At 47.6% G+C, this 22,798-nt stretch overlaps 1 protein-coding gene across 1 annotated transcript in view; it reads left to right on the forward strand.

The window, feature by feature from the left end:
• Nucleotides 1-1,416: 1,416 nt before the first annotated feature.
• LOC132394459 (collagen alpha-1(V) chain-like) overlaps nt 1,417-22,798 on the forward strand; it is a 251,204-nt gene continuing 229,822 nt past the window's right edge. Inside the window, exon 1 of the mRNA XM_059970642.1 lies at nt 1,417-1,912. Within this exon, the coding sequence (XP_059826625.1) occupies nt 1,798-1,912 (115 nt within the window). The 5' untranslated portion in view covers nt 1,417-1,797. The remainder of the gene's footprint in view (nt 1,913-22,798) is intronic.

Below are 22,798 nucleotides of genomic sequence, written 5' to 3' on the forward strand. Positions count from 1 at the left end.
GCAGAATGAGGAAAAGAATTCAAGGACATGTTCAAACCCTCCTTAAAGAAATACAACTTCTCCACTGACTCCTGAGAACCTCTGGCCCCTGACCACTCTTAGTGGAGAAGGACAGTTCAAGTTAGGGTCAAGAATCCCACTGACACATAAAGGTTCTGTGCAATCTCATAATCTACTCAGCCTTCTCTCCGATCTGTTCAATCGACTGTGGGTCACAAATTCAACTCATTAATTGATGCCCATTCCACAGAGGTGAAGTCATCCTTGATCACAAAGAAGAATAAGGACCTTGCCCAGGATGTTCTGTGTATCTGGGATAAATGTAAGGTGTGTGTGAGCAGATTTGTTTTTATGTGGGTTGTCTGTCTCTCTGTTCATGAAGCTCTTCATTTGTACGCACATGCACATGAAGCTGTACAGGTGTGTGTGAGTGTGTGTGTATCTAGAGTGGGAATTGAGTATTTATTGTGTGGGTTTGTGTTTGGGACCATGTGCTTTATTTGTAAGTCTGTGTATGTGACTGCATGTTTAAGTTTCAGTCTGTATGTGGGACTGTGTCTGGGACTCTGTGCTTAGTGTGTGATTATTTGTAGGGGACTGTGTGTTCATGTGCTGTTCTATCTAGTGGACTGTCTTAATGACTGTGTCAGTTTGTGGTACTGTATCTGGTGTGAATCTAAGTTCAATGTGGGGGTGTGTGTATGGGACTGTGTGTTTAACATCTTGGTCTGTATGTATAATTGTGTGTTTAGTGTAAAGTCTGCATGTGTCTGTGCATGAGATTGTTTTTTGTATGCATGCTTGTGAATGGCGATCAGTGTGCATGCAATTCTGGGACTATGCGTTTGCTGTGCGGACATGTGTTGTGTATGCTTGGCTGTAAGTAGTATATGGGTCTGTGTTGGACCATGGGTTTAATGTGTTTGGTGTGTGGTATTGATATTGTACGTAAGTCTGTGTGGTGGGATCATGTGTTTAGTGTGCGATGTCATGCTTTGGGCTGTTAGTCTGTACGCAGGAACTATATGTGGTCTATGGGTCTGTGTGTTTGGTATGTGAGTGTGTTTTTAGTGCCATCCTGTGCTCCATGCCTGGGACGTCCCAGTTGAAGTTGCCGCCGCTCGTTCCCCACTCCCCTTACGGGGACAGCCGATTGGCTAGAAGCCGGAGTGACGTCACTGGGAGCTTCCCGTCGGTCGTTGCCCCGCCCTACTAGCTTGTCGTACCCGCCCCCTGCTCCAGCTCGAGCCAATGGGCAGGTGACGGACCGCGGCGCGGCAGGTAGCCGTGAGAGGGGAGGGCGGCGGCGATTGGCGGAAAGTTTTTGCGGCGCGTTGCGATTGGCCGGCTGCGGCACGGCGAAGCGGGGCGACCGGGCTGCAGAGTTGCGCCGGTGTGTCATTCGGGCGGCGCGGGGGAGCCGGAGCAGAAACGGGGCATGGTTTCATCCAGCGCACATCAGAACCAGCAGAGCGAAGACCAGGCACCAGGCAGCGGCATCTAAGGATCCAGAGGGGCTCGCTCTCTCTCCTCCCTGTACCCCCGTCCAAAAACACCTCAACACCAGTTCGCCGCCCAGCCAGCGCTCTGCATGGACCTCTAGGCTTGGCCGCAGGACGGGCTCTCCTCACACTTTGATCCTCACTGCAAGGCTTCGCTCCCACCCCCTACCCTCACCTCACCCCCTCCCTCCCCGCCCCCTTGCCCACCACCAACACCCACCCCTCCTCCTCTCGACTTGCTGCTTCGAACAGTAAAAAGTGACCCGTTCTCGCTGGTCGTGGGAGCCGGGCAGCCATGGATTTTCGAAGCTCCCCTTCTCGAAGGAAAAGAAAAAGCTGGATGTGGGACACAAGTTTATCTGTTTTAACTTTGACATTAGTCCTGTGGCAATCGACGGGGATCGGGGCAGGTAAGAAGCCCTTTTGTAACTCATCTCAACCGTGGTTCGCGGTGAAGAATGCTCCGTGCCGCCCGCCTTTTGCAAGGTGTCAGGAGGGAAGAAAGAGAGGTGGCAAAGGAAGGCAGTTTAGGGATTAAATGATTCGCGGACTCTGAAACTCTCTTGCACACGGTGGTGGGTACGAGACCGTACCCTGTTGTTAATAGAAATCGTCAAACTTTTACAAAAGATTTTATTTTGGGACGAACTTGAGAGTTAACTCCAAGGATTGTGAAAGGGGAGACGAAGGGGCTCCAAACTACGTTCTGGAAATCGGCTGGCAAGTGCTTCAGGCTGTGGAAGTGTCAATCAGACCGGGGCTGTTTATCAGTGCCTCTGGTTTAGGCTGAGAAGCTGGAAGTGGTGGGACAGGAGACTCCTGCCGCCGCTGCCTTTTGGGGATGCGGTTCCAGACGGGCTCTGCTCACAAATCGGGCTGAGGTGGTGGTAGTGGTAATTGGGGGGGGGGGCAATTACGTGGTAGTGGGCTGCTCCAACAGTGTCGGAGACGCCACCTGTTGGTTTCGGAATGCCACCGGTGTGACTGAACACTGCACCTTCGCAAAGTACTCCTAGGCACCGTGGTCGTCCCGGCTCACTATGCGGTTAGATCGAACTCACAGTTTAATCCCGATTTTCCGACCAATCAAAGATACATCGTTAATCTGGGAAAGGAATAGAAAGGGCGAAATAAGAGAGTTATGCGCGATAATTGAGATTCGCTCCACAACGAGAAGCTGATGTCCAGGCTAGTTAAAGCCAGCTAGTTTAGCCCAGCCGGACAGATATAGACAGCACCATCCCATCTCCTCCAGACCTGTAAGTGTCACTTGGGCCCAGTCAGGAGACGAACGATCGCGTTAGTCTCAACCCTTCAACATGCTTTGAAGGATTACACTATTCAGGGATCCGAACGATTGTCCACCAGCAACTCTCATTTGGCCCTTTGTGATCTTTCTAACAATCGGCAGACAGACACTGCTATTCAGAAGGGCAAATGCACGTCTTTCTCACACACCCCCTCTCTCAAACGCAGTCACAGCGAAACATACCGTCACACACGCACCCTCTTTCACTCTCATGCGCACAATCAGATACACATTTACCACACACACACTTATGCTTCAATTAATTCAGTTGAATGGATCGATCCAATTGCCAACCGTGCTGATGGCGGCGCCCAGGGCAAGCTTCACCTCGTTCCGGGACTCCGAATGTGGCTGGGACCCCGGCCTGACAGATGTCAATACTTGCATCCGTCCGCCTTTCTGGGATTGGCTGCCGCATCGGTACTGCCGGCCCCGACACAATCGGAGCCTTTGACAGGGACGGGACGGTTTAAGGTGCGAGTTGTCCCGTTCTGTAACCGCCAAACGTAGCGGTATTCAAAAAGGGTCCTAACATTCAGACCTGACTCTGCCTCTTTCTTCTGTGTATTTTTATCTTGTGGTGTGGCAGTTACTATGAATATTCCCGGACAAGGCGTCCAGTCTGAAAACGTGGCAGCGATGCACAACTCAGATCGCAGGAACAATGAGGCTCACGGGGCGGGCTCCTCCCCCTTCCCCCTCTCTCACTACCTCCTCCTCTCGCCTATACGTCCACTTTTCAGCAGCAACGCGAGTGTGGGACTGAAAAAGTAGAGCGATCTCAACCCCCCCCCCCTCCCCCATCAAAACCTCGGGTACCGGGATGGAATTAGGACGCATGTGTGCGGGGAGCGAGTGCTGTCTGTGTCCTGCACCCTCCCCCTGTGCACCAGAAATGACTCAGTCAAAACATTTACTCGGATAAAAGCCGCATTGTCTCTACACAGAGCCTGGAGACCTGCCACCGATGCTCTCGCACAGCACAGTGCACGCTTTTCCTTTAGATATGTATCCAAACCATGGGAGATATCTAAAAAATACACCCCCCCCCCGCCCTCCACCACCCCGTAGCTAGTAGGAAGTCAGATCTCAAAGCAGAGAAGTATTCAGGAAAAATGCTGTTGGTCACCGGAGAGAGAGTCTGCGAGAAGCGGGTTCTGACCCCATCCGAGAGAAGGGTCTGCAAGCGAGCGGTTCTTTCTATACACGGAACCCACAATCTGCAGGAGGAAATCAGTGGGTCAGAGAGCACCCGTGTGCGAGGGATGGACCGCTCATGTCTCTGGACTGAAATGTCTCGACCCGAAACCTCGACTGTCCGTTTCCCTCCGCCGATCCTGTTCGTCCCGCCGACGTTCTCTCAGCATTATGTGTGCTGCTCCGGATTCCAGTATCTTGTGTGTGTTTGTGTGTGTGTGAGCGCGCGTGTGCTTGTCTCCGGAGACGCTGTCCGACTTGCTGAGTATTTCCAGCATTTTTTTTTTGCTTTACTCTGAAGGGGTGACCGGAATAGGGTGGATATTACCCCACTCCAACACTTCCCTCCTTCCTCACCTTCGCGGACCCCTTTGCCCCGCAGAGCCAGCATTCGCGGGTCGGTCGTTGCTTGATCGCCGGTGGCCAGTGGGAGTGGGAGTGCTCCCAGAACCCCCCACCTCCCCCGAACTTGCTGGTGTCTAACGCGGTAACTCGGACTGGGCGTGAGCGCTGGCCGAGCTGTGGGAACAGGCTGACACCGGTGCTTCGAGCCGAACAGTCTGCTGCTCCGTTCTATGTGAAGCCACCGAATTGGCATGTGGTGGTAACGGGGGGGGGGGGGGTACACTGTGCACAGCCGACTTCATCCTGCCGCGCAATACAACTCTCTGCCACTCTAAAAGCCCCCTCCCCTGAGAATGGGAGTATTTGGACGGGGTGGGACGGATTTGAGAAACCAAGCGATGGTGTGTAAGGCTGAAAATCTGTGGGAACAGAGAGTGGAGGTGGCAGAGCTGGGAGGGGAGGAGGTGGTGCTGGGGTGTTAGGGTTGTGGGTGTCAGGGTTACTGGGGTGATTGGGCTAGAATACTGAAGGTGCTCAAGAGGGTGTTGTTTGAGTGGTGGGATTTTAAATGTGCAGAGGCTTCTGGGTTGATGGGATGGAGGGGTGGGCTGGAATGTAGAGATGGTGGTGGGGTGTTGAGGGTGTAGTCATAACTGAGAGGAGGTGGCAGAATCGGATTTATTATCACTAACTTATGATTCCAAGTTTTGCTGTTTTGAGGCAGCAGTACAGAACAAACTGCATAAAATTACCATAGATTACATAAATGAACAAATAGTGTCAAAATAAGGAACAATGAGATAGTGTTCATAGGTTCATGGACCATTAAGAAATCTAATGGCAGAGGGGAAGATGCTGTTCCTATGCATCTTCAGGCTCCTTTTCCCCTTCTCCGATGGCAGTAACACAACAAAGACGTGCCCCAGGTGTTTTGGGTTCTTAGTAACGGATGTCACCTTCTTGAGGCACACCAACTCCTGAAAATGTTCTGGCTCGTGAGCGTGTGATGAGCTAGGGCCGCTCTGCCATTCTCCCACCAGTCTCCAACACTGCGGTTCCCCTCAGAACTGGACTGGATTGTCCATTGCTGGAGAGGGACTTGAGAGCTTCAGCTACCAGCCTGTTAACCCGCTCACCCCAACGTAAACCCAAGTCTCAATCCAGGAGAGATACTGCCAACACTATAGCCCAGAGGAGAAAGTCGGAAGCTCAGGGAAAAAAAAACACTGGCCGTCCTGCTGATTGTCACAGGGTCCCTTGCCCTCTCAATGTTTGAGGTATGGGGCAAAGATCAATCATTGTGAAATCCACAGTTCTTGTGGCAGGTGTTGGACCAGTGTCATCCAGATGATGCCTGACACATCTTCAGGGGTCTGAAGACCTGAGGCAAAGATTTGAGAGAGTTGTTGGGAGGGGATGTAGAGAAGATTACTGCTTGATGTCGGAACCCCTGCACCTTTTGCCACCATTCAACCTTGTTCCCCAGCAGCAGCTTGGTCAGAGATGATGGTCTGAAGTCCTGAGGATGGGGGGAGTACTTCACCCTGAAGACGCTTGGGTTCGTCGTAAGTTAACCAATACCTGGGATGTACCTGGAGTCTATCAGTCCATTGGCTGTGCTCGGCGGGGTCAATCCTGGAATGAGACGGGATTCTCATTGGGAATATAGCATTACAGGTTGATAGCTTTTGGAGAGAAACTTGGAACCGGTAACATCAAAATGGACGTCTCAGCACAGGATCGTTTCTGTAGTTCCAGGTTACAACAGTGGCCACGTGCATTGGCTGCAGGGTGCTTTAGAGTGGACATTTGGTGGATTGTAGGTAACGACAGAGTGGACCAGTGCCAGTTGATGTTTCTGGGTGCTGTGCCACATTATTGGTACTTTGAGAGGATGGAGCCTAGCCTGGTTCCTTGGTTTGAGAGTGGTGGATTCGTGATTACATGTAGAAACCCTTTTCATGTCTGCCAGGCCTACCGTTCTACCCTGTGTTTGGTGTGAATGTTAAACGGGTGAGCTGAACCACTAGTCCCAGCACAGAGAGCCTTCCCATAGCAAAAGGAACCTCATCCCTCATTCTGTTCTACAGTCCCCATGGGAAGCCGTGCCTTCATTGGGACAGGCACCAGTGTGTTAGTCCTGTCACTGGGTCAAGGGTGTGTGGGTTGGCTGAGTTTCAGCAGGGAGATAACATACCTCCATGTTATCTTGTCATCCAACATGGCTTCCCGGATAAGAAGCAGAAGGTTTCAAGAGGTCCTTCAATCTGGGTGGCCCCAGTGCCCACGGGTGTAACTTTTTTATTGTGTCAAAGGGAAGGAGTGCTTTCAAGATCCCCCTCCCCTCCAAGCAGAACTCTCTCACCTTTCAACACTGAGATCTAGAGGTAGACAGGGGCTGTGTGATGTCGCACCCTCGATGAAAGGGCCTCTTGTCTGTGCATTCTGTGAGCCCCCATTCCGCTGGGAAGTGAAGGTGAATGGAACCAGTCAGAGTGCAGTCCTGTGGTTGGGGAAAGGGAGGGAGTGAAGCAAGCAAACACACAGGGGGATGTGTTGAAGGCCATGTGGTTGAAAAGGGCTTTCTTTTCATTCCAGGAAGGAAGCAGTGCTAACGTGGCACAACGCTAGCGGGAGCAGAAGGCTGAGCTCCTTGACTGGTATCGCTCTGTGCCCGTGTGCTGCTTGCATCCCTTGACCAGTGCAGTCTGCATGAAGGACAGTGGCTGTGGGGGTGCGAGGGTGGTGTTGTGGTGATTGTTCAGATGGGGGTATCATTAAACTGCCCCTCCCTCACCCCTTCTGTTCTGCTCCTTCAGAGGTATGTGCTCCCGGGGTCAGTGAGGGCAAAGCTAAAGCTCCCTCTCTGGGGATGTCTGTGCAGGTGATTAGCTGTGGAGGGAGCGGGGAAGGGTAGCCCGCTCCCGTCCCGACCAGGAACGCTGGCCTGTGAACAACACCTCGGCAACCCCTGTGGCAACATTGAACCCAAGCAAGACCAACACGCGGAGAAACAGGATGACCCGGGTTCCACAGTACCCTGGACGTCCAGACAATCACCGTTATCAACCACTTCAGATGTCGCTTGCTTCCTGACTCACTGTGGACTTTGCTGCAAAATCTCTCCGAGACAGACACGGCTGCCTCTTTGACATGAGTGTGATTGATGATCGGTTCTCTGGGGGTGGGGGGGGGGGGTGGGGAAGGTATCCGATGGAAATAGGAGAAGCGAAGTGGATGCTTTAAATAACATGCTGCTGAATCCCATGGAAAATGGAAGGCCAGTCAGTGGATGTGGATGTGAGGGATGGATTGTAAAGCAGGGTATGAATGGCTGGAGGGATGTGTGGCTTAATAAACAAAGCAATCTGAAGTAAGAGAGGAAGGAACGCAAAGCTAAATAGTGGGCCCTTGATGCCACAGTGGATAGGTATGTGAAGGAATGAATGAACAGTGTGTGGAAAGAGTCTGGCCCGGCTCCCAGCTGACTGCTGCTGACGGTTCAGAGGGTGCCCTGGGTAAGTCAGGAGAGTGTACAACTGACTGCAGTACAGACACTGCATGCAGGCAGATCTCAGCTTCTCCTGCTCTGGGGTGGCTTCGCCATCCTGTGCGGTTGTCCCCACACAGCGCAGTCTTTGGGTGGAAAATCAGCGGCTGGGGGGATTAGATGCACGGTGTCAGAGCAAGGTAGAAACAGGCCATCTCCCAGAATAGCTGGGCACAAAGCAGAGGTTAGCTGTGACGCCAGGCTGAGACAAAGGATGTACTTTAAACTGTCTGAGAGAATCATGTCCCCTTACCTGTGTGTGCAAAGCTGACTGACCCAAATTCAACAGGGAGGGCTGCCAGGCTAATTGCTGCCATTTCTCTCCATGAATTCTAATTAGTGATCCTTGTCCCTATTTGTTCTGGACGATAGACAAAGCATCCCCCAAGTCTGATCATAAAGCCCTGTTCGGGATGGGCATGTTAATCCAAACCAGTCTTCAAATCAAATGATTAGGCTGATAATCCCCAGATGTCACCAACCAACCAACCAACTCTTCAGAGCCCAAAAAGATGGTTGTCTTCCCACTTGGCCTGGGTTAAAAAACTAGTGGAACTATTTCTGATAGATTAAGGATTAATTTACATTGTACTGATATGCTATATATGAGTTAAGACCAACAGTTTCTCTGAAAGTTTTAACTATAAATGCCATAAAGGTAGAGTATAATTATTTATAAGGTGGTGTAATTTACCACCTCTTTACATATAAATTTGTCTGTTAATTTTTGTGATAAATACTGAAAGCACAAAGCAAGGGTATCGTTGTTTCATTCCAGCCGTGGCTTACTGGCATCCTGGGGTCAGTTAGAGGAGGGTGGATTGGTGCAGTGTAGATGTGGGTTTTGGTAATTCCCCTGCTGGGGGGCGGGTGGGTTGAATCTATTGACACAGGGTGAGCTGGTGGGTAAGGTAACAGATAGGTTGGATCAATGGGTACAGTCCCAGTGTTAGCTGGAGCCATGGATGCTGACTGGGAGGTCAGGGGGTGCGATATCCTTGTTGGGGAGGAGTTGGCTTGTCCGTCACATCACTGAGGTGGAGTGAGGTTATGTTGTGTGAGATGGAGTGATGAAGATGGGTGGTGGTGGTGGTGGTGGTGGTGGTGGTGGTGGTGGTGTGTGTGTGTGTGTGTGTGTGTGTGTGTGTGTGTGTGTGTGTGTGTGTGTGTGTGTGTGTGTGTGTGTGTGTGTGTGTGTGTGTGTGTGTGTGTGTGTGTGTGTGTGTGTGTGTGTGATGGAGGGAAATGGGTGGGACAGGGCATGTAGGAGAGGGTGGGGCAGGGCCATGAAGTGACTGGTTAGGTGGGTGATGTGGGAAGGTAAGTGTGTGGCAAACTATATGAGCCTGAATGTAGCTGATTTACAAAGATATTTCACTTGATAGTCAATGCTCTTGGGGGCAAGATAACTGTCAAGCAGTAGACCTCCAGCACTGACCACAGCAAGCTGTAACTTCACCACATGGGAGGTCCCATCATGGAGGGCAAGGTCAGCGTGATCTTAATTGAGATGACTCAGATGGCTTACTCATCAATGATATAATGCAACACCCCCTTTGATGGCTCTCCGCTTCTTAACCCACCATGGCTCATAGTGCAGCTCCCTTCAATAATGTCTTGAGCTGGTCCTCATCACTCATACTCAGAGCTAGTGACCAAAACTCAGACAAATGGAAATAACTATTCCTGGATTCAACAAGGTATCATTTCCTATACGTACAGGAATGATTAGAACTATCAGAGTGGTTTAGTGTAGATATTTGTCTCTGCAGATATACTGTACCTACTGGTTTAGGATAGGAATTAACATTTTGTCATCATAACTATAGGCATTCATTTGATATCTCCTTTGTCAGAAGATTGTATGAACTGTCCTTATCCAATTTTCCAGTGATTGTTGTCATCTCTCACCATGACTTGTACCCGAGCAGATGATTCTTGTGCTTAGCACAGAGAGCAGCTTTTGTGCTTGTAATCCGTCAGGGCACATCTGTGTAGAAGTAAAAATACAAGAACAAGATAGCAAGAAATATGTGGAAACATTTTAAAACTGGTTTCTACAGGGTGAATGAAACCGTGATAATCTCAGTTAATCTACATTGATAAACAACTAACACATGTGGTTAAGCAGGCAACCATTTCAGTTCAACTGTTTAGGAAGCAGACTTCAGAGGGAAAACTCAAATTGCTTTGCCATCCAGTGTTCAGTCTCCCCAGTTTTGTAACTAAATCTCTTGAAGTGGTGCTTGAAGTATTTAAACAGAATGTCCTGGAAAAACATTTAAGTTCAGGAATTTCATTCAGCACCTCCCACACAACTTGAGACGTGTTACTTTGGTTCCAACAATTCTTTAAAATTGTCAAATAAAGACATAACAATTTTCATCTGCAGTAAAGACAAATTATCAAAGAGTTGAGGTATCCCTGCTGCTGGCAAAAATGACGGAGTATTATGCATGAATGCATCCTTCACATTATCTCTGTGCTCAGAAAAAGCTTCTGTGAGAGAGTACCCCCAGCTGTCCATCTGTGGTCTGATCAGTGATGATATTCCATCTCAGGCACTCCCATTCTCTCTCCGTCATATTGTTTCTTCTATACATCTGGGGTCTGGAGAGGGCATTCCTTGGCAGAGAATCCGGGAGCCTAATCCACTCCTATTCAAGGTTGTCTTCTTTAGCTTGTATAGAAAATAGAATTGGCATTTGTTCACCACTCAGAGACGGGCTAATTGGAATCCAATACATTGTTAGTTACTCTTGTCAACATATCAATCGCCAAATGCATAACCTAGTACCAAAGGAATTCCCTAAGAGGCTATTATCCCACCTACCAGTCTCTTTTTAAGGATAGGCTTTAGTTGTCACACGTACAGTAGATACAGTGTAATGCGTCATTTATGTCAAATCAAATCAGAAAGGATTGAACTGGGCAGCCGCTTCTGGCCCCAACTCACCAACCCTAATTGTGCACATTTGGAATGTGGAAGGAAACCAGAGCACTTGGAGGAAGTTCATGTAGTCACAAGGAGAATGTACAAACTTCTTGCAAACAGCCACTGGCGTTGTTACAGCATTATACTGGCTGCAATCCTACTGCACTACCCCTGCTGCAATGACCCGTTTCCTAGACACAGAAAAGATGGCAGATGCTGGAATATAGACTGACAAACAAAATGGTGGTGGGTCGGGCAGCTCTATGGGAGGAACCAATTCGATGAAGAGACCTGAAATCATAAATGTCTATTTCCCTCTACAGATGTCGACCCTGTTGAATTCCTCCAGCATTTTGTTTTTCCATTTTCGTCATTCCTTGCATTCCGACTAACGCGTTAAGATGAGTCAGTCCGACAAGTTAGTAAAATGGGTGGCTGGTCGTCAATGCAGACTCAAAGGGCCAATGGGCCAGTTTCCCTACCTGTGACTCTATTGACACAGCTGACTGATGGTGATCATAAATCCATAAGGTATAAGAGCAGATTCGGCCTATTTAGTCTACTCTGCCATTCAATTGTGGCTGACCTTTTTTCCAACCAGATGCTCCTGCCTTCTCCAAATAACCTGTAACTCTTTTACCAATCAGGAGCCTATCAATCTCTGTCTTAAATACACAGACTTGGCCTCCACAGCTGTATGTGGCAATAGATTCCACAGAGCTACCGAGGAAATGACAACCATTCTTCTGACCTCTTCATCTCAGTTCTAAAAGGACATCCTCATATTTTGAGGCTGTGCCGTCAGATCCTAGACTCTCCTGCCTATGGAAATATCCTCTCTACATTCACCTTATCCAAGCCCTTCAGTATCCAAAGTTTTCAATGAGATTTTCCCTGTGATGATTCTACTGGTGTCATTTAAGTCTCCTCTAAACCCACCTTTCACTCCATCACTGCCCTGTGTGCCTTGATCCATAAATTCTTTGGTTATTTTAATGCTCACCCCCTTTATCCTATCATAGACCCTGCCCCCTCACTTTGTTACCGTACCCCATTAGCAGCCCACTCATGCACCTCCCACTTTTTCTCTGTCTACGTAAGCCTTTGGCCAAAGCGGTTGCATTTGTCTCTCTATGGATGCTAACAGTATTTTGCATTCTAGATTCCCAGTGAACAGTGCATTCTGCTTTGGGGGAGGAGGGGGTTATGTTTAGTTAAAGGCCTGATCTTTCATCTGTGCGTTTTGACAGACACAGGATCAAGCAGCAAATTGGAGGAATGGGGACCATGTGGGATTCGTCTAAATGGGCATTATGATTGGCACAGACAACATGGGCTGAAGGCCCTGTGTTCTTTGTTCTTGGCCTGTTCATTTACCATCTGCAGAACAGTGTGAGAAGGATAAAGAGTAACAGAGAACATCGTTAGATATGCCAACTTTATCTTAGACCTTCAAGTGCCAACAGGCATGTGGACAATCCCATCAGGACTATTTTGTGCTTCTATTATCAAAGCACCTCTCAAAGGGTCAGGTTAGTTTTGCTCACTGTCCACTCATAAGCAGCATTAAAATAAGAAGCAGAAATTGCCAGCTATGCTCAGCAGGTCAGTCAGCATCTGGTGGGGGGGGGGGGGGGGGTGGGGGTAGGTGGAGAAACAGGTCCATGACTATCTTCACAACTGGATGAGCTAGTTTTGTTGGAAGAGCTATCAGCCTTGTTGGAAGGTTTATGGTTTATAGACATTTTTTTGAGGACATGATCTGCACTGAGATGGAGAACACTGTTTGGAGTTTATTCAACCTAAAACAATTATATTCATTGAAGTACATAAATACATTATGCAAAAGGAAAATAAACTAAATAACTAGCACACATTTCTTCTTTTGGTCTGTTTTAAACAGCTTGCAGAATCATTTGTGCAAGTCCAGATTTAATGCATATGATTTCTTGTCTTGACAGTATAAAGTTTTACAGAGTTCCCTTTGGAACAGGGTTAGGCTATTCATCACTTTCCAGTATAGTGAGAACATATCTGTGAATTCACTCTGTGGCCGTGTCTCTGCCTCATGTGTCTTAAAGACTATGCTTTGAAGGTTTTGTGTGAGACTCCTCTTTATTCAGCAGCTACTCAGCCTGATTCCTGTTACACTCTCAATTTACCATTTGCAACTCTTTCTTTCCCTACCTTTCACTCACCCAGTGCTATGGTGCCTCTTTCTGCTACAGGTTACTCAGAATAGACTCTTTCATATCAAAGTCAAATTTACTGTCATATGCACAAGTACAATCTGCACAGTTGCAGTGAAAAACTTGCTTGCAGAAATTCACAGGCACATAGCTTCAGAATAAGGTAATTTACAAGAAAAATGATTAATTAAACAAGTTATACACATTTTTTTTGCCAGAAATAGCACAATAAAAGATTTTAAAAAACAGCTCAAGATATGCAGATGCTGGAAATACAGAGTAACACACACAAAGTGCTAGAGGAACTCAACAGCTCAGACAGCATCCATGGAAAGGGATAAAGAGTCAAAGTTTTGGGCCAAGAACCTTCATTAGGACACAAAGTTCATGTTAGTGCGAAGTGACCAAAGTGATCATTGTATTGCTAAACTGTAAAGACTTGGGATGTGCAGTTTGTTTCAAGGACTGAATGGCTGAATGAAGGTAGCTGTTCTTAACCCTGGAGGCATGGGACTTCAGTCTCCTCTACCTCTTACCTATCGGTACCGTGAGAAGATGGTATGACCTTTATGGTGGGCATCTTTGTTAATGGACATTGCCTTCTTGAAACAGATTCTACCAGTGATGGGGACGGATCTGCCTATGATGTATTGGGCACACTCTCTACACCTTCTTGTGTTCCTGTGCTTTTAAATTACCATAGCACACCATGGTTCAATCAGTTGATACTTTCAATGGTACATCTGTAGAAATTTGTTGGAGTATTTGGTGACAATCCAAACTTCCTAAGTAAGTAAAGAGTCTAGCATGCTTTCCTTATGATTGTATCTATGTGCTGGGCTCAGGGCAACTCATCCAATATACTAATACCCGGTAATTTAAAGCTGCTGATTCCCTCCACTGCTAATTCTCCTGACATAGGCTGGCACATGTTCACCTTCGTTCCCCTTCCTGAAGTCAATGATAAGATCTTTAGTTCTACTGATGTTGTATGAGAGGTTGTTTTTGTGGCACCACTCAACCCTATGTCCTATCTCGGTCTAGTAAAATGAATCACTGGCACAGTTTCTTCCTCTGTGGGTGAGTGTGTTCATCTCTGCCTATGTGTCTGTCCTTCTGTCTAAGTCTGCCTGTCACTGTTATGTGTGTCTGAGTGCGATTCTTTTCTACTTTCTGTTTCCTGACTATGTGTGTCTGTTTCAGTAATGGTGAAGCCATACAGTTTTGGTTACCCTCTAATAAGAGAGATGTTATTAATCTAGAAAGAGTGCAGAAATAATTCTCCAGGATGTGACTGGATTTTGGGGGCCTGAGTTACAAAGAAGAGTTTGCATTGACTCGGACCTTGTACTCTGGAACACAAGAGAGTGAGGGGTGACCTGATGTTGGTATATAAGATCGTGAGGGGCCTAGGCAAGGGGAAAGCATGTAGTCTTTATTCCAGCAAGGAAGTGCTAAAATTAAGATGGCACAGGTTGAGAGGCAAGATATTTAAAAGGAACATCTAGGGCATTTTCTTCATGCAAAGAGTGACGTGTACTTGCAATGAGCTGCCAGATATAGTGGTTGAAGCAGGCACATTAGCAAAAATTAAAAGCCATCTACATAATTACATGGACAGGAAAGGTTTGAAGGTCCATGAGCAAAAGGTAGGCAGTTGGGACCAGCTTGCAGGACAACAGAGATGTGGACAGCATGGACAAGTTGGGCAAAGGGCCTGTTTCCATGCTGTTTAACTCTCATCTTCCTGATGTCTGTGTGTTTGTAATTGCACACGAGTCCTTCACTCTGAGTGTTACTCTCTCTGTGTGAAACTGTTTATCCGCACACGAGCATTTTCATGTGATTGTGTCTCTTCAATGTTGTGTATAGGTGTGTCCTTGTGCATATGTGTGCGTGTGCGTCCATGCCCTCTTGTGCCGGTGTGTGACAGCCTTCAGCATGGTATCTGTACTTGTATTGACACAACTGTGACCAGTAACAGATCATCTAACCCCTCCCCAACCCTGCTAAATCATTCAACAAGAATGTGACTGGCCCCCATTTCCCAGCCCTATCTCCATATCCTTTGATTCCTTCACAATTCAGAAAGCCATCAATCTCTGGTTTGAATGCTCCCAGTGGTTGAGCCTCCAGCCCTGGACAGAGAATTCCAAAGGCTCTCCAGCTTCCGGGCTCCAGGGTCCAGCAGGGGATCACAAGAAGGATTCCAGGAGTGCAAGGGCTATTCCCTACTTTGAGACTCTGCCCTCTGGTCCTAGGCTCCTCTGCTGGTTCAAATACCCTCTCTGGTCCAACCTGCCAAGTTACACTGAGATCACTGCCCAATTCTTCACAGCTCTTCATGGCTTTTGATCCACTCTTAAACCGAGTACGTAGGATAAGTGTAGAGCACTCTAGTTCTGGAACAAACGCTTTGGCCCATCCTGTCTTTGACAAGGATAATCCCATCGTGAACTAACTCTATCTGTCAGCACGTCGTCAATATCCCTGCATGCAGTTCACCACAGTCACAGCAGTCCACCTGAGGAGGAGACACTTGTTCCTACTCTTTGTTTTTGATCTATCATCCACTCCCAATGCATGCTCGAGCAAAACTCCAATAATACAACAGCTCCAGGATCTTGATGGTGGTGGATGAGTATATTTTCTGGGATATTGGATGTTGTTGAAACCTCAGCGTTTCTGTCTCACTTACTTTTTTACAAATACTACATTAGCATAATAAATTTTCCAGTGATCCTGTGAGTTTAAAGTCTGTGGGAGATAGGCAAGACTCTGAACCTTGTTTGTATACCCAGCCACATTCCTAACCCCTAGTATTCCCAATTCCAAATACACTCAGGACTCCAAACTATTGTGTGAGCCAAGTGCCAAATCCTAGGATGTGAGATTGATGAACAATACAAAGACCTGGGATTAATGAGAATTTGGATTGTCAGAGTTATAATTCTTTGTACTTTCACCTTGTTCACCAACCTCATAGGATCTTACCAAAAGCTGCCTGATAATCTAACATCACATCCACTGATTCCCTCCAATCTACTGTAACCAGATCTAAGTTCAAAGGGCAATAGATTAGTTACACAATATTTAGTTTTCACAAATCCATATTCATCCTGCTCCATAGCACATCCTTAATATCATCTTTTAGTCTGTACTCTAGTATTTTCCCAACTACCAATGTCAGCTTATCCACACTCTCACTTTCATCTTAAATATTGGGGTATATTTCCTCCCCACCAGTCTGTAGAATCTATAAGAACTTAAGGAGATAATCAAATATCATCTCTGTGCTATCTGCTTCAAAACTTTGTGATGAAGTTTATCAGGTCCTGCACATCATCTTTTGGGCCCTCTAATCTCTTCAATAATACTTCTTTACTAACAGCGACTTGTTTTCCTTTCGTGTTTATTGTGAGGAAGGAAACCAAGTCACTGTTAGTAAAGATATATTACTGCAAGAAATTCTGGCCCCCATATCCAAGGAAAGATGTGCTTGTTCTGGAGAGGGTCCAGCAGGGGATCACAAGAGAGATCCCAGGAATGCAAGGGTTATCCTGTGAGTAGTGTTGGACGTCTCTGGACTTGTACTCGATGGAGCACGGAAGGTATGAGGGGAGGTATCACTGAAACCTACTGGACACTGACAGGCCTGGTTAGAGAGGATGTTTCCATCAGTACGACCCAAGGGAGTAGACTCACAATAGAAGGACATCCATTTCAAACTGAGATGAGCAGGAATTTCTTTACCAAGGAATGGTGAATCTGTGGCATTCATTTCCACCGACAGCTGTGGACACCGAGTCACTGTGTATCTAATGCAGAAACTGATAGTTTCTGGATTCGTGAGGGGGTTAAAGATTATGGGGAGAAAGTAGAAGAGTAGTGTCAGATCTCTTTGCAGTGACACAGATGCTTTTCTGTTTGAATTGTACTTTCATAAAAATTCTGCATGACTTTTGTTTATGTTTTTCTTGTGAATGCAGCTTACCTAATCCTCTGTGCCTATGATGATGCTGCAAGTGAGTTTTTCACTGCTCACACATACATGTACTTGACTGTGACTTTGACTCGGATGGAGCTGAAAATATTATCTATGATTGCTGTGTTGATGGGGGAAATGCTCTAAATCTGCTCCTGCTTTTTTTTTCTCTTATGGTTTTCATTGGACCCTTGGTTGTTTGGGCCTGTTTGAACACACAGACTTTGTTTGATTCTCCTGTCGTTATTAATTCCCACTTAAGTTTCTCCATCGATCTGTAAGGGGCCCACGACTGTCCTGACTGGTCTATCCCTGGTATACAGTGCTGTCATATCTCCTTCCAACAGTAGGTAGAGCTGCTGCCACCCAGCCCCAACACCTGGGTTTGATCACTACCCTCAGCACTGTCTGTATGGAGTTTGACCGCTGGCTCTGTGACAGCTTTCCTCTGGGTGCTGTGGTTCCCACCTACATTGTTCAATTGGTCACTTGTGCCCAGTGTGTAGGTGAGAGGCAGAATCTGGAAGGAGGTGATGGGGCCGTCAGTATAAAATGGGCGTGGTGTAAATGGTTGCTTGGAGTTTCACCCAGAGTTGACGGGCTGAATAGCCTGTTTCCACACTGTAAACTGCTGTCTCAGGGCCTACCCTCACACACTCACTGGTAGCACTGTACAGTGGCCAACCGGAGCACCCGGGAAACAGGGAGAGAGCAGCGACGCCAAACTGGCAACACCGGAGGCTCACTTCGAGTCTGGAGCTACAAAACAGCCCTGATAACGATTGCACTCTCTGCTTTTTGTATACACAGTATCTCTGTGCATTGGTTTCAGGGTGTGTGTGTACTCCGCACTCTCCCTCTCCTACTGCCCCAATGCCTCTCTGGCTTCAGTCTTTCGGCCCCCTCCTCCACCTCCACCCCCGCCTGCCTGTTCCAAGACAGTTAGCGCGGAGCTCCCGCGGGAACGGCCTGCCTGACGTTCTGTATAAAGGTGGTACTGTGCGGCCAGCGGCGGCGAGGTGAAGCCGGGCCAGCTGTCTGCAGCTGGGGAGCCGCTCGGCAGGCATGATCCAACCCTCCCCGCAGTCAACAGGAAGCGGTGTGCTGTCTGTGCGCTTCCACAGAGAAAGGGGAGCTTTCAGCCGGCAGCGGGCCGTCTCCTCTGGAACAATGACAGCCTCTCAGCCGGGGCGTGTGAGTTTAGTCTGCAGCGAAGCAAAGACGCTGGCGGGCCTCCTGCTGACCGAGGGGAGTAACAGGTAGAAAGGCAGCTTTAATCCAAACTTGCGCCTCCCAAAAAAAGATATACAAAACCTTCCTGCTCCACACAACCCGGCCTATAGCGACGAAAGCACCCGTTCTCGGGGGCCGGGACACCTCCACGTAACAAGGGACAAGTCTTAACGCTGCCAGTGTACCCAGCGCACTGAGCCCGTTGCTTGGACCTGGAGTACTCTTGGACGGGGTCAGGCGTGGGTCTCTCTGGGTACGTTTGGAGAAAGTAGCTGCAATTTCTCTCTTCTACGTTGTCCCAAAACTCACTGGATGTTAGACACAAAGCGAAGCTCGCTTCGCACTGTCCCATCACAGTACTGGTCAGACACAGTATGAAGCTCCCTCTACACCTCTCCATCACACACTCCGCGGACGGGCAGCCAAGGATAGACGGAGTTTCCTCTATTTTTTTTTGATTGGTCTGCCCTCTCCTGGCTGACGGCGGTAGTTTATATTCACTGGTTGCTGGCTCCCGGGGAGATGTAGTGCTTTCACCGGCTGAAAACTTGAATTGAGTTCATAGTTGTACAGTTTTCACTGACGTTATTTTATCTGCCGCCTTGCTTATCCAATCCGGCCCCTGCTGACCTATCGTCGTTTAGAGCTGTGCATCCTGAAAAGGCACAGGAATGCCTTTGCACAATTTCCAAAAATAAAGTCGGTTATTGTGCCTGACCTGCAACTCTGCATAATTGCTCCTCATTGCTGGCAGCTGGACTGCTACGTTTTGGTGGGACTTCAGTCAGTGGTGAATACCTTGCTCCATGCTCTTCCAGAAGACAGCTGTCAGCCAGGAACCGAAAACCCGTGATTTTCCAACTAGGTGGCTTAATGGTGGGGCAAACAGCTGCCCCAGACACTTGAGCTGTATACAGGCCAACCCGCAGACTGTGTAATGATGCGATCTATATGAACACCAAGCAAGAAACATTTCTCATTCTATCTTGCCACAAATGACAGTAATGAATGAATATCAATACTAATACCATGCTGTGTCTGTGACTTTGGCCACCACAAACCCAGCACAGATTAGTTCAACCCTGCTACCTCAGATACTTCTTATTAAAGTATAAGTTGGGTGTAGTACATTGTGCACAGGTGCAATTTAAAATTTACTTATAGCAGCATCCCAACCACATAGCATCATATTGCAGCTTTGCCAAGAAAGGCATGAATTAAAAAATAAATTATACACTAATTTTACAAGAAAGGACACAGTGAGAACGACAAAAACAAAACTGATTTTGGTGCACTGTGTCCAAAGTGGTCACAGTGTTGCTAAACTGTAGAGATTAATGTTGTACCAGTTGGTTCTAGAATCAAATGGTTGAAGGGAGGTAGCCATTCTTGAACCTGGTGGTGTGTACCTCCTTCCCAATAGTGTCTATGAGACATTTCCATGTTGGGAACCTTTGATAATAAGTGTCCCTTTTGAGGCAGTGCCGAGGGTGAGATTACAATGCAGAAGTAGTCTGTTTGGTCCATCCACCCTATGCCAGCCCCTAACCACTTCTTCCTGATTGTCCTGTGCCTTGGAACTCTCTTGCATTTGCCTGTGGCACTGGTTTGGCTTACAGCAGCCAGTTTACTGTCATCCTGTCCATGGGATGTGGGAGGAAACTGGAGCATCTGATGGAAACTTGGGCATTCATTGAGTTATGTAGTTGTGCATCTTAGAGACAGGTTCTTCAGTCTATGCTGAACATTGAACCTGGTTATAGTGGAAATACGTACCTGTCCTCCCCTCCCCCCCCACCACCACATCCCCAAGAGATGTTGCTCCACCTGTTGAGTTTCTCCAGCAGCTTGCTTTTTGTCTTTTTCCACCTTTCCCTCTGTCTGTAGTGCAGCCAGGGTGGTATGAGGATTTGTCTGCAGTGTGATATTCCATAAAGCTCAAGTGGCCATCTATTGCACTTGTATGGCACTTCCTCCTGTTGGCAAGTGCAATAAGGGGAGGCTGGATGGGCTGTGGCTGCTTTCCATGTAGTGCAGGAGACTGAGAGGTGACCTGGAGGTTTATAAAATGATGAGGGGCATAGGTAGGGCAGATGGTTACAATCTTTTCCCCAGTGTAGGGGAATACAGAACTAGAAGGCTTAGGTTTAAATTGAGAGGAGAAAGATTTAAAAAGGACGAGAGGGTCAACTTTTCCATGATGAGTACATAGATTGAGCTGCCAAAGAAACAATGTTTAAAACAATTTGTGTAGGTACATTGATAAGGAAGGTTTAGAGCAGGGGTTCCCAACCTGGGGTCCATGGACCCCTTGGTTAAAGATAGGGGTCCATGCCCTAAAAAAGTTGGGAACTGCTGGCTTAGAGGACGATGAACGAAACAGCTGCACAGGCACAAACTCGTTTTGGCAACTTGGTCAGAATGGATGAGTTGGGCTGAAGAACTTGTTTCCATGCTGTAAAACTGTACAGCAGAGGGTCTCCATCCCACCCTACCACTGAGACCAAATGTAGGTAGATAGAGTTAGTGTAAATGGTTGGCATGATCATGGTGGACCAAAGTGCCTGCTTCTCTATTGTTTGCCCATTTCTGTCTCATACCATTTCAGTAGCCTTTACTGCAGCAAGGACACTTTCCTCAAGGAATGCTACATGTTGTATGGGTTTCCTCAAGAGCAGTCTGGCAAGATCCCAGCTACTGGGCTGTGAGAACTTGTGTTTTATCAGGAGAACAGTGTCACGTGAAGACAGATGGACTGAGAAACTGATAGCCCTGCTTGTAGAGGAGAATTGCAGAATTACAGGACTTCCACAGGCAGCAAGAAGGTGGCCCACAATATTGTTCCAAGGCCAGTGAGACGTAGTAAAGTGATTTGTGCACCATTGCGCGAATCACATCTTGGGAAGGGTTATTGAGGATAAGGTCAATGGAAAGGCACCGTAGACTTCAATGAACCCAGCTAGTGTCACCAGTTCTATATTATGGATCATGCAGAGGCTTTCCCAACAGTCTAAACTCTGGGTGGCAACAGTGACGCAGCTGTTTCAAGTTCATGTTTATTGTCATCTTACTTATTGTCATCATTGTAACCATAGGAGACAACTTTCTTCTGAACCATGGTGCACCCACAAAATATATATCACACAGAGCACATAAAACAAAATATTAGCACAAATAAGTTCATCAAATATAATTCAAAATGCATGTGGTGTGCAGCACAGGTGAACAATAAACAGCTTGCTGTACTAATGACAAGACCTCAGTGGTGGCAGGGTATTCACAAACTGATGAAACAAGCTGTTACCCAGTTTAGCAGTACTAGTCCTGACGCTCTGGTGCTTTCTTCTTGATGATCATGGGTTAATGAGATTGTGGGGTGGGTCTAGGGATCCTCAACAATATTTCAGGCCCCTTGTATGCAATGCTTCTAGTAAATGTCACAATTAGAGGTGGGGAGGAAGAGGAAGAACCCCGTGATACTCTCGGCAGCTTTACGATCCTCTGTCTTGTGGCTCAATGTCCTGCAGCTTCCGTATCACACAATGATGCAGCTGGACAGGACACTGTTGATGGTGCTCCTGTAGAATGTTGTTAAAATGGGGGCACAGAGCCTTGAATGCATTAATCTGCTCAGAAAATACAGGTGATGCTGTGCCTCCTTGAGTAATGAGGAGAAGTTGTGGGTCCAGGTTAGATCATCCACCATGTGCACACCAAATAACTTTATTCTTCATACTCTCTCCAAGGCAGTTTCAGTGATGTGTGATGGAAGGTCAGCGACCTGAGCCTTCCTGAAGTCCACATCTCTCTTGTCTTGTCCATGTTAAGACTCAGGTTGTTGTTCTTACACCATTTGTCAGCCCCCCCTACCTCCTCCTTGTGTGCTGACTCATCATTGTTGCTGATGAGGCTGACCACTGTGGCATCATCAGCGAGCTTGGTGATGTGATTTGAGCTGAATCTAGCAGTGCAGCTGTGAGTCAGCAGTGTGAACAGCAGCAAACTGAGCACAGAGCCCTGGGGGGTCGGGGGGCACCACTACTCAGTGGGATGGACCTTGAGATGTTGCTGCCAATTTGGATTGATTGGGGTCTTTCCATCGAGAAGTCCAAATCCAGCTACGGAGAGGTGTGTTGAGTTCTAATGAAGACAGTTAACCTACCAGCCTCTGACGGATGATCTCGTTAAACTTCGAGCTGCAGTCAATAGACAGCAACCTGTGTACCAGGTATTGTTTTCTAGGTGAGGCAGGACGGAGCGGAGGGCTGAGGCAATGGCAGCATTAGTGGAATGGTTTGACTGGCAGGTGAACTGGAACGGGTCCAATGTTGCTGGAAAGTGAGATCCATTACCAGTCACTCAAAGCACTTCGTGATTGCGATATCAGTGCCACTGGGTCGTATTTGTTTAGACCTGTTATCATTGCTCTTGTGGGTAGTGGATTTATGGTGGCTGCCTTGAAGCCTGCAGCACCAGTGGCTGTTGCAAAGAGATATTAAAGATGTCTGTTAAGACCTCTGTTAGCTGGGCCACACTATTCCTCGGCACCCAAC

The sequence above is a fragment of the Hypanus sabinus genome, chromosome 5, assembly GCF_030144855.1.
Source record: "Hypanus sabinus isolate sHypSab1 chromosome 5, sHypSab1.hap1, whole genome shotgun sequence".
Classification (NCBI taxonomy): domain Eukaryota; kingdom Metazoa; phylum Chordata; class Chondrichthyes; order Myliobatiformes; family Dasyatidae; genus Hypanus; species Hypanus sabinus.